At 39.4% G+C, this 12,664-nt stretch overlaps 1 protein-coding gene across 1 annotated transcript in view; it reads right to left on the bottom strand.

The window, feature by feature from the left end:
- Positions 1 to 8,744, bottom strand: part of LOC128736775 (uncharacterized) — a 165,108-nt gene extending 156,364 nt beyond the window's left edge. The window contains exon 1 of the mRNA XM_053831263.1: positions 8,477 to 8,744. Within this exon, the coding sequence (XP_053687238.1) occupies positions 8,477 to 8,744 (268 nt within the window). The remainder of the gene's footprint in view (positions 1 to 8,476) is intronic.
- Between the last annotated feature and the right edge of the window lie 3,920 nt (positions 8,745 to 12,664).

The raw sequence follows: 12,664 nt of genomic DNA, 5'->3' as shown, positions 1-12,664 counted from the left end.
CATATGTATGGTCGGGTTTTTCACCATCGTTTCCTGCTATTTGGGTGAATTTCGCTCGTAAGTCCGAAAGCAAAATTATTTATTGGTCTAAGACCAAGCTGTGCTGACATTAATCTGGACGTGTTTATTTTGGTGGGTGTTTTAGTACAAAGTAAAGGAAAAATCGATTGGCTTTGATAATTTTTACTACATATTATTTAATTTACTTCCACAATTTAGAGCTTCTCGAATGAGACCTCCCCCAAGATGGAAGCGCTTTCAGTCGTGCAAAGCCATTATTCAAATGGTCACAATAATGGCCATCATCGATCATAATCGAAAAGATAAATGATGCACCAAGGCGCGACGTAACATTATCTGCAATCTATTCTCAATTTATCATTATTGTGCCACTGCCATTGTTAAACAGTCTAAAGAGCCGCCTGTTTAGTTTGCAGTGAAGTGTAGACTTCTGTTTCAGCACCAAATCTAAGTGATATTTTCAAATAAATCAATTTCCAGGGGAAACATTCCTCATAGGTGGGTGAGCTTCCACCGACCGATAGCCAATGTAATTACCGGGTTGGTTCCGCCAACAAATAGGTCACATTTAAGTCCCACCTGGTGTGACGTAACCGGCCGGACCAGCCAGCCAGCCGGGACAGGTCGATACGAGTAATTAATGCTATCCCGTATCACTTGCTCTTTAACGATCCATCCAGCCAACCGCCACGCACCGGAACAGTGTAAACTGATTGATCCAATCTATGTCCCTCACATGAACGGTGAACGGTGAACGACGAGCACCAGACGCAGAGGTGAATGCATTTTACCTATGACACACACGCACAGATACAGGTTCACCGGACGGTGGCAACCCCAGTGTCCGCGATGATGATCCATCGGCGCCCTGGCTGGCTGGCTGGCTAGCTGGCCGATGATGGGGTGAAATTAATTATTTTCTTTTATTTCCGCTCCCCCTCCGGTAGAGCCCTTTTTGAAACCGGTCAACCTAGGTGTCTTTTATGTCGTTCAATTTGCACCCTGGCGGGGCACTGATTGTACTCGTCGTCCCTGTGAGCGTCATGCGTGAGTTGCACACATGCCATGCAGGCTTTTCTCGCGACTGGACCCACAGGGATTTGCAACCCTCCCCAAAATGGTTGTAAGTTATGAGTGTGTACATATGCTACGGGCAGTGGAAAAAGGTGGTAAAAGCCTGTGAGCTGATTTTTGTTAGCAATCGAGTGAGACCAGAAAAAATTCAATTGAAATAAATTGCGACCCGGGAACAATTTGTTTTAATTTGTATTTTGAAGTGGTTCCACCTATCATTCGTTGTTTCATTTGCTCTGATTAAAAATATGTCAGTTAAAAAATGTTTTTTTTTTCAATTTTAAATTTATTAAATGAAAATGGTCCGTTAGTAATATTTATTTGCTTCTAACGTAGTACTGTTAGAAGCAAAAAGTGGTCAAAAATATGTTCTATCATCTATAGCCTCCCAGTTGATCCCGAGGTACGACTCTGGCCTAATAAGCCAAACGTCGCATGTTCAAATTTCGACTAGGAGCGGCTGTTAGAGTCAATAGGATCGCAACACTAGTACCACAATTGTCTTGTACTCTTACAGCTGGTTGCGAAGTCTGTCGTATAAAAACAGAAAGTCAAATTTCAATATCGGAATGTACCATCTAGGCTTTGCTTTTTGCTTTGCTATACATTCATATCTTCTCATTATATAGTCTAATCTATTCATTCAAATATCTAGTTTGATTTAATACATTAACGTTAATAACCGACAATGTGATCTGTTTGCTGAATATTTCTCGGCAGCTTTTGGTCATAAGCTTCATCGGAAAGATTACAGCTAAAAAAAATTCAAAAATGGTGACAAGCGTATTGTCGAACACTACCGCGCAGTTACTTCTCTGTGTGTTTGCTCAAAGGTTTTGGAGGCAATTATTTATAAGCATCTCTTGTCTCGTGTTAAGAACTACATAGCTACGTCGTAGCATGGCTTCTTTTCCGAAAGATCAGTTTCAACTAATCTGTTGCAGTTTACCTCTGTATGCTTATGTGCATTAGATCAACGTTATCAGATTGACGCAATTTACACTGACTTAAGGGCAGCATTTGATCGCGTCATCCACGGACCGTTACTCGCTAAACTCAATAAGTTGGGTGTCTTCACTGGCTTAATTGTTTGGTTTGATTCCTACTTACGAGACCGCAGAATGGCTGTTAAATTGGGTGCATCACTATCATGCTGGTTTCGAAACAATGCTGGAGTACCTCAGGGTAGCACTTTTGGACTGGTATTATTTTATTTGTTTATAAACGGCATTTCCCATCTATTACGTGCATCTGCAGCTATCCCATGTGCGAGGCAGCGGCGCCTGGCTCCTTCAAAAAGCTATAGCTGGTTTTTGGCAGGCGATAAGCCTTTGATAAGCCCCAACAATATGTCAAAAATCAGCTTTATTGTTATTTGCGCAATGAAGAAATTACAGTGGGTGCACGTGCAGCACCACGCATTGAGTTACTCGAGGGATTGCTTTATGGTTTGTACCATACAGGCGCATTGGGCCTGCCGGAAATTTAAACCACACAGACTAAAATATAAAAAATGGCCCTCAAAAAGCCGCAGCAACCTCATCATTTCTCGCGACTAAAATTTAGCAGCGTTTTAATAAGACCAAAGTGCACTCATATATTCAGTAAATGTCATCCAACTAGTTAGTATGAAACTCTTGTCTCGAATAAATATTGTTTCAGCGTAATTCCTGAACATTGTTCAGGCTGCCGCTTAATGGTCCGAAAATACCCACATAAACCCTACGTTTCATGTATATTGTAATCAAGAGAAGGTGTTGGGTTTGCACCACTAAGAGCAGTGGTTCCCAACCTTTTTTAATTCACGAACCCCGATTAGCACCCAGGGGGTTCGCGAATCCCCATTTGGGAAACGCCGTCTTGGGGGATGCACCGTCTGTGCAACTTCAGGTGGCTTTCCCAGCCTATTTCATTCAGACCATGAGACGGTTGATATTAAAATGAATAGATAATGATTATAATTTGAAACATTTATTTCGCGCGATAGTTAAAACATGCTCGGAAACTAGGAAAAAACACTAGAAGATTAATAAAATCTAAAAAGACATAGAAAATAATATTGATGGTCCCACTTTCCTGTTCTATTGCAGATTGATAGCAGAAATTACAACTCAGTAGACCTAACTTGTCTTATAGCTGTGGAATTCTTGACTTTGATAATAGGGAGAAGAGGCATGGATTTTAGTGAGCGTGAGAAACGGTGGGAGAGAGTGAGTAAGAGAGGGAGTGAATGCTGAATTGTTGATCCGCGCAAAACTGAATTAGAAATTAAATAGAATAATGCAAAAAATGATACATATTACATAGGTAATAAGAAAGTGGCATTGGAATGGTGTAGAATTAACACAGAAATGCCATTAGATTTAAAAAGAATTCAACAGAAAACGAAAATGACACAATAATATGTAATACGAGAAATACAAAAGACAAAAACAGCATACAATAATGACGCAAAAATAACTTAAAAGAGTGACAAAATGGATAGAAAAATCGACAAAAAAATGCAAATAATGGAAAATTACATGAAAATTACACAAAAATGGCATAAAAATAACGCAAAGATAATACAGTAACAGCCCCAGGCATGGTCATAAATCGCATCAATATATTTTTTTCAGAGGCAAGTAGCCTCTGACTCTGTCGTGATCCAACGTAAACTATTTTCATTAAAGGTGGAGGAGTATTTGATGAGAAGAATGGTACGCTGGCTAAAACAGCGAAACTTCGATATGGGGCCAAAATATATTGCGTAGTTCAATTGCTGAGTGGGACTCTAACCCACACTCGGTTTGCGTCCAAGTGTTTTGACAATTAAACCACCAGCACACGACACCCTAACGAAGTTTCGCCGTTTCATCCAGTCTACCATTCTTCCGACCAAACGCTCCTCCACCTTTAAATGTTATCAACGATACTCAATAACCGATTCAACTATCACATCCATCACCTTTTATATGTTCGCTCTCAGCGTGCTCTCATTGCAGATTGCATCATTTGTTGCCAGCGAACCAAATTGAATGTGAGCTGAACTGATTGCGATCATGCCTTTTCTTTTTGTATCACGCTCTGGCGCGAATGAACTGAACCAACATTTGCACACCGAGCGAATCTAATCCGATTTTATTTTGCTTTTCATCTTTTCAATCGTTTATGAGCTGAAAACGATTGCAATCGGTTTTAGTTTCGCACCTATTATATACTAGTTGAGCCCGAATCTTACGATCCGGAAAATATAAATGCCTTTTAAGAATTGAGAACACTGTGGATACATTCCACTAGCCAGTGCTTGCGAAGAGGTTACGAAGCCAGTGTATAGGTCTAAGATGTTGTACATAAAAGAGTCATAGCCGGAAACTGAAACAAATAGTTTTTATGGTCGTATTGGATTTTATTTAACTGAATAAAAACATCTGACTGCTTGCAACATTTATGTAGTCTGATTAGAGTAAAATGTTGCTTAGAAAATTCTTGATCGTTTGCTATCATAAACCTACTTTTTAAAATTTTGCGACTTGATCCGGTCTGATTTAACACCGACCTCATGATATCGCGACAAGCAATCGAGTCAAGCAGTAGGGTCGAGCAGTCGAGTCGAACAGTGAAGTCGAGCAGTTGAATCAAGCAGTCTAATCGAGCAGTTAAATCTAGCTGTTCAGTCAAGTAGTCCGGTCGAGCAGTTCAGTCGAGCAGTTGAATCGAGCAGTTAATTCGATCTGTCAAATCAAACAGAAATCAAGCAGTTGAGTCGGGCAGTTGTCTCGAGCAGTTTAATCGAGCAGTCTAGTCGAGCAGTTTAATCGAGCAGTTAAGTCGAGTAGTCTAGTCGAGCACTTGAATCGCACAAATTAATCAAGTAGTCTAATCGAGCAGTCGGGTCAAGCGGTTCAGTCGAGCAGTTAAGTCGAGTAGTCTAGTCGAGTCGAGTAGTCCAGTCGAGCAGTTGAATCGAGCAGTTGAGTCGTGCAGTCGGGTAGAGTGGCTAAGTCGAGCAGTCTAGTCGAGCTGTTGAATCAAGCTGTCAATTGAGTCTATCAATCAAATCTAGTAGTCTAGTCGAGCAGTTGAATCGAGCAATCGGGTTGAGCAGCCGATTTGAACAGCCCAATCGAGTTGTTGAGCCAAGCATTTCATTCGAGCAGTCGAGTCGAGCAGTTGAGCCGAGTAGTCCAGTCGAGCAGGGAAATCAAGCAGTTGAATCGAGCAGTTGAGTCGAGCGTCGAATTGAACAGCTGAGTCGAGCAGTCTAGTCGAGCAGTCTAGTCGAGCAGATGAATCATGCTGTCCAGTCAACCAGTCCAGTCGAGCAGTCGAATCGAACAGTCCAGTCGAGCAGTTCAGTCGTGCAGTTAAGTCGAGCAATCGTGTCGAGTAGTAAGTCAAGCAAATGTGTCAAGCAGTCGAATCGAGTAGTTAAGTCGAGTAGTCCACTCGAGCAGTTAAATTGAGCTGCTCAGTCAAGCAGTCAAGTCGATCTGTCCTATCAAGCAGTTGAGTCGAGCAGCCGAACCGAACAGTTCAGTCGAGCAGTTCAGTTAAGCAGTCTAGTCGAGCAATCAAATCGAGCAGTCTAATCGATCAGTCCAGTCGAGCTGTCTAGTCAATCAGTAGAGCAATCGAGCAGTCCAGCAGTCGACTAGTGAGGTGACTGAGAATACAACCCATTGCTACGAAAATATGACGTCCTATTAGGGACTTGTTTTTTGTTACCGATAAGCCTCTTATGACGTCCTGTCAGAGACCTGGTTTTCGGTACAGACATAAGCCTCTTATATAAATAGATAACAAATCCATAACATACAAAGTATTAGAATATTCAAAATATATGGAGAATAATCACAATATATTTTGTTAGCAGAAGTGTGTATTGCATACCATTGAGTTAAAGCTGAATGATCAGTTCTAATCGAATTACTACTTTTTCATATCCCTTTTGCATCATACTCTTTCAAGACTGGTTCGTGTACTGCTAAAAGCGAGAATACAGCTTTAATCAACTCTCAGCAGTCTATCACAGAATTACAATTTACCTAGCTGCGAGAAAAAAATTGAGATTCCCGCACTACACACAGCCGATCGTGTGTATCTGTTATATTTCTTAACGCAATCAAGCGATAAACATGATCTGATGTGAGGTTTGTTGGTACGTCTTGGATGCGAAGAACGATTAATTGGATGAACTGGAAAATTTCTACAGAGACCAAATATATATTGGGTTGTGCAGTGGCAGGTCTTTGGGTTTGTGCCCGTATGTTGTACTCACTAAACTACTGCCGTCCGTTATATTAGGTAGTCAAATACCTAGTTTGCTTTTATTCTCCCAATTCTATCATTCCCGTGTATACGCGACAATATTATTTTTGTATAATTGCTCTTTATTTCTACCGCCGACGAGATAGTCTGTTCGGTCAGTGCGATAGAAACAAGCAGTACGTTGCCGACAATCGCTCCGGAAAATCTTGTTATTAAACTCTCACCAAGCGTCTGTTTTCTAACTCCACTAAGTGTGTTTTTTTTCTTTTTATTTACTCTTGTATGGCTCTATATGAGGTCATAACGTAAAATTAATTGAATAAACTGAAAAATTTCGAGGGTTCGCGGTTGAGAACCATTTGGGCTCAACGTGGGGTGAAGCTGGATCGTTGTTTTACTGTGAAACTTTCGTAAATTTTCGCCTCGATTCTACTTGTTCGGCGGACCATTCGATTCTGGTCGAAGGTTATTCTGAATTCTAACCAAACTGTATGCTTTAACACATGCTAAACGTAGTTCAGAGCGTAGGTTTTAATCGGAGTGGGTTTGATCCGGTGTATTCGGAGCGAGGATAGGTAGGAGTTTCATGGTGGGAGCAGTAGTCACACGTCACCCCGTGTTGGGCTCAAATGGTTCACGTGGATTTATTTAGCAAAAAATTGTTTTGTGTGGGTTTTTTTTAATTTGATAAATTTGTTATGTAACTGTTTTTCTCTGATAAAAGAGAAGGACCACATTTATATCTTCTAAATAAAAAAGCTGAACGTGAATATGTATTTATGTTTCGCCTTAACTCCGGAACGCCTGGAAGGTTCTTCATCAAACTTGGTATATATCTTCCTTGGCATAAGGGAATCAGTACACTGGATTGACACAACGGAAGCCAAGGCAAAAGGGATCTGTTTGTCCGAAAGCAGAATGTAGCACAAAGCTTTGCTTAGCTTTGCTCTGGGAAACAAAGAGGCCCCGCGTAAGATCGGATACTCAGCTCGTAATGTATAAAATTGAGAATTGCATGCCTAAAGGCTATAAAACTTTAATCTCGACAATATAGAAAATGATGGTAAATACATTTAAATGCGACAAATTGCATTTAAAAACACCAAAATAAGCTTCTAAGGACAAGAAAATCGCGAATTTCCCAAATCATGTGTCAGAAACCGACTTTTTAATGTCAGAGAAGTTGAAATAAGGAATTTAACTATAAACAACTAACAAACAATTAGTTTTATTGAATAGTTAACTAAACAAATAAGTTTGTGGCTTGTGCCGTCATAAAAAAACAAGACTTCGACTTTTTACAATTGAAAGAGTACGCATGGTTTTTTGCTAACTCATAGCACCAAGTACTTAACAAAAATTCTTGAAAACATTGCCACGAAACATTGTCTTGAAATAAACGTTTTAACTTTTTACGTGACATTTTAGATCTTACACTTATGTTGTAAGTGCTGTTTACAGCCTTGCTGAAAGATTTATTGGGGCGATTGGAAGATTAATCGGGATGTGAAAAACGCAACTTATTTTCTAATCAGGCGTGATTTGTGATTTTGGCTCTAAAAATGCAAAAAAAGTAAACTAAACACACTGCCCCTTACAAATTGGCTCCCCGAAAATATGAAAAACAGTGCGAGTTAGCAATTACATTAGATTAAAAACCAGAGTTATGGGTCCGGTTGCAGGGCACCGTCACCGAGTGCCGGAGAACAAATGCTGCAGATTCGAATGTGGAACGAACAATCTGATAACGTGTAAAGTGTGTTTCCTAACTTTCTTTCACTGGAAATCCATAAATCGCATTTAAAATTCCCACAGCCCCCGGGTGGCTGCTTGCTGTTTTCGGGACGAACAAAACCTGAACAAATAAAGTGTAATCATTAGCTCCAACTTTGTGTACCAGCAGCAAACATTACAATACTCTAGCGAATCCCTACCACACGCTCAGCTAGTTCCGACAATCGAATTTCAGTTCCCTTAGATTGACCTTGCTGCATGTGCGGGCTTGGGTTCCGTCTCCCCCCGAACGACCGCTCTCGTCGCCTACGACAAGCTATGCAAATAACCGGTGTATGTACTTACATGCATGTTCCACCAGAGCGAGAACAGCACAAACGGAAGGACCAAATTCTACATTCCACATCGTCAGCACCGGCAATCAGCCAGCCGTACAGTATCGAACGGGAGCGATAGAACGACAAACTACTGTGCATCAGACCAGCACCAGTACGTATAGTAGGTTCCAACAGGAAACCACAAAAGCATAGTTCGAAATTGTCTATCTCGCAACGAAAGCGCCCCGGGGATTCCCGAGTCCGGCAGTGCAGCATCCGGGTTGGCCAATCAGTCGGAAGAATTCCATCGCCGGGCGGTGCTTGGTTCACCATGCTGCTGGCTGGCATGGTGTATGGTCGAGCCGGGGAAAACTGATTTTCATATTGTATACTCGTGGAAATGCGAGCGCATTTCCGGTCTGCTGCCTGATTCCGAGCGACCTTTCGCAGTCAATTTAAATCGATAACCCCGCCACCGCCAAAGTGCAGCGATAAAACGATAAAAACATTCAGCTAGTCAGTCAGAACGAATCAGATCAGATTTTGTTATAAAAAAAAATTTAAACCAAAGTAGCTATATCTATGAATGTTCCATGTTTTTTATTTCATTCTTTTTATGTAAAAATACAGTATACCACACTCAGTTTGGCATTAGCAGTTTAGCATTTTCTTTTGAATCTGGAATTTCCCTACGATCCTTGTTTCTGAACTGTTCTATTCCCATTTTTTTTTTGCATTCATCAGACTTCCGCACACGGCAATTAACGGATTCATTTGCGGACTCATCTCGTATTCTTCAACGTCTAGCTTTCAACGTTCGTTTGCTTTACTCGAAGAATAAACGAGACACGGTTCAGTTCGGTTCCACACCGCAAAGGAATCAACTTAACACGCCTAAATAGAAGTGCATTCTGCATAAAGTACTGGAGGGCGCATCATGCACTACTTTGACTTTGCGAAATGAAAAACGTGAATCACCGGTTCTCGTAACGGTAGTGAAAGGTCTTTCTGCCTTTCTTCCAATTGAGTTCAACAGTTAGAGTAGTAAATTTTCCATTTTAAAACAAAAGATCAACCGAAGCCGTTGAGTAGCAGATTCGCGGTCGGAGGATAAACAAACATTTGGTCCTTTTGGGGTCTCTTCAGTGATCCACCAGTATTTTCATCGCTTTCTCCGCTATGAATACCGGGACCGTACTGTAGTTGGCTGATGCTGATGCTGATGACGATGCCGCCTCCGATTCGATGGTTCCGCTTAGCGAGGAAATTGTGCTCTGTCTGAGGCTTAGGATTGGAAGCAAAATGCCCCTAAACGGGGAACCAAACCGACATACAGTGCGACGCGACGGATACATGCTAAATGCCATAACCCGCAATAAGCCGTTCGCTGGCCACCGATACGGATGCGGACTAGAGCAGACACAGTGAATTGAAAACCAGCACCCGAGTGCGGCTTAATTTGCAAACGCTTGATAGAAGACTGTTCGAAAGTTCGTACGCGCAACTGTAACAAGGGATAATACGGATTTGCAAGTGTCGGCGCTGGACGCCGCCCGGCAGCACACGCGTGCTTTGATGTGGGCTACTACATACGTTAACATCGATAGCAACGCGAAAAAAAATGCATCGCAGGAGGCTCTACTACAAGTCGTGGTTTCATTTGGTTCAGCTTCAATAAAAGCGTATTTTAATGTTTTTTTGCCAGGCGGTACCGATTGCTGAACTGTGACGTGTGTTGTTTGTTTCAGTGACCTTTTGACATGATCAAACTCAATGACCTATCTTTCTTGTATTGCACATTTAAAAAAGTAAATTATGCTATAACGAAACAGCTATTTCTGGCAAGGAAACGCATATTTTACGAAAATATCCTATTTCAGTGTATGTGACAAATAAAATTTAGTCTGAAGACCTAAGAGACACCTTAGACTATAAAAACAGAACAAAACTAATAGTTTTGCGATTTTGCGGTTCTTGAGTAATTTTTAAATTTTTTTAAAGCAATTTTTTTGCATTTTAGTAAACGGAAAACCAGCTCATAACTTCTCACTGTTCGTTTCTCACTTCTCATTTTTCACTTCTTACTTTTTACTTCTTACTTCCTACTTCTTACTTCTTACTTCTTACTTCTTACTTCTTACTTCTTACTTCTTACTTCTTACTTCTTACTTCTTACTTCTTACTTCTTACTTCTTACTTCTTACTTCTTACTTCTTACTTCTTACTTCTTACTTCTTACTTCTTACTTCTTACTTCTTACTTCTTACTTCTTACTTCTTACTTCTCACTTCTCACTTCTTACTTCTTACTTCTTACTTCTTACTTCTTACTTCTTACTTCTTACTTCTTACTTCTTACTTCTTACTTCTTACTTCTTACTTCTTACTTCTTACTTCTTACTTCTTACTTCTTACTTCTTACTTCTTACTTCTTACTTCTTACTTCTTACTTCTTACTTCTTACTTCTTACTTCTTACTTCTTACTTCTTACTTCTTACTTCTTACTTCTTACTTCTTACTTCTTACTTCTTACTTCTTACTTCTTACTTCTTACTTCTTACTTCTTACTTCTTACTTCTTACTTCTTACTTCTTACTTCTTACTTCTTACTTCTTACTTCTTACTTCTTACTTCTTACTTCTTACTTCTTACTTCTTACTTCTTACTTCTTACTTCTTACTTCTTACTTCTTACTTCTTACTTCTTACTTCTTACTTCTTACTTCTTACTTCTTACTTCTTACTTCTTACTTCTTACTTCTTACTTCTTACTTCTTACTTCTTACTTCTTACTTCTTACTTCTTACTTCTTACTTCTTACTTCTTACTTCTTACTTCTTACTTCTTACTTCTTACTTCTTACTTCTTACTTCTTACTTCTTACTTCTTACTTCTTACTTCTTACTTCTTACTTCTTACTTCTTACTTCTTACTTCTTACTTCTTACTTCTTACTTCTTACTTCTTACTTCTTACTTCTTACTTCTTACTTCTTACTTCTTACTTCTTACTTCTTACTTCTTACTTCTTACTTCTTACTTCTTACTTCTTACTTCTTACTTCTTACTTCTTACTTCTTACTTCTTACTTCTTACTTCTTACTTCTTACTTCTTACTTCTTACTTCTTACTTCTTACTTCTTACTTCTTACTTCTTACTTCTTACTTCTTACTTCTTACTTCTTACTTCTTACTTCTTACTTCTTACTTCTTACTTCTTACTTCTTACTTCTTACTTCTTACTTCTTACTTCTTACTTCTTACTTCTTACTTCTTACTTCTTACTTCTTACTTCTTACTTCTTACTTCTTACTTCTTACTTCTTACTTCTTACTTCATACTTCTTACTTCTTACTTCTTACTTCTTACTTCTTACTTCTTACTTCTTACTTCTTACTTCTTACTTCTTACTTCTTACTTCTTACTTCTTACTTCTTACTTCTTACTTCTTACTTCTTACTTCTTACTTCTTACTTCTTACTTCTTACTTCTTACTTCTTACTTCTTACTTCTTACTTCTTACTTCTTACTTCTTACTTCTTACTTCTTACTTCTTACTTCTTACTTCTTACTTCTTACTTTTTGAGAAGTAAGAGTCTCATTTTTCACTTACCTGCTTGTTTTATTTAGTTACTAGCCGACCCGACAAACTTCGTATTGCCACAAATTAAACTATATTGTACATAAATCATGAATCTCGAATCAACAATTTCGAGTTTTGCAAGTTTCTGAGGAGTTCAACCTTACATGATTCATTTTGGCAGTTACGTAACTCTGAAAGCATGGATTGTTTAATATACAAATTTACAATTTTTCCTCATAGTAAAGTAGAAAACAACACTGGAAGGACAAAAACTTGATGAAATATTTGTAGTAGCCTTATTGACTAATGTTTTATGGAAGAGTCTAAAATTTCTTGAGTTCGATTAGTTTTTGAGTTACGCAAAATTATCTGTTTTATTTGTATGAGAGTCCTTATCCCACTACCACAGGGGTGAGAGGTCTCAAACCATCATAAAATAAATTCATTCCTCTAGAATCCCCACATGCCAAATTTGGTTGCATTTGCTTGCTTGGGGTCTTAATTCATCATAGAAAAAATTCATGCCTCGAAAACACCCACTTGCCAAATATGGTTCCATTTGATTAATTAATTTTCGAGTTGAGGAAATTTGTATTTCATTTGTATGGGAGCCCCCCCTCTTAGTGGGGGAACGGGTCTTTTGCCATCGAAAGAACCTTCCCTGGCCCCAAAAACCCCTACATGCAAA

Source organism: Sabethes cyaneus, chromosome 2 (genome assembly GCF_943734655.1).
Source record: "Sabethes cyaneus chromosome 2, idSabCyanKW18_F2, whole genome shotgun sequence".
NCBI lineage: Eukaryota > Metazoa > Arthropoda > Insecta > Diptera > Culicidae > Sabethes > Sabethes cyaneus.
The sequence above is the reverse complement of the archived record's forward strand: the minus strand, read 5'-3'. Positions and strand labels throughout refer to the sequence as shown.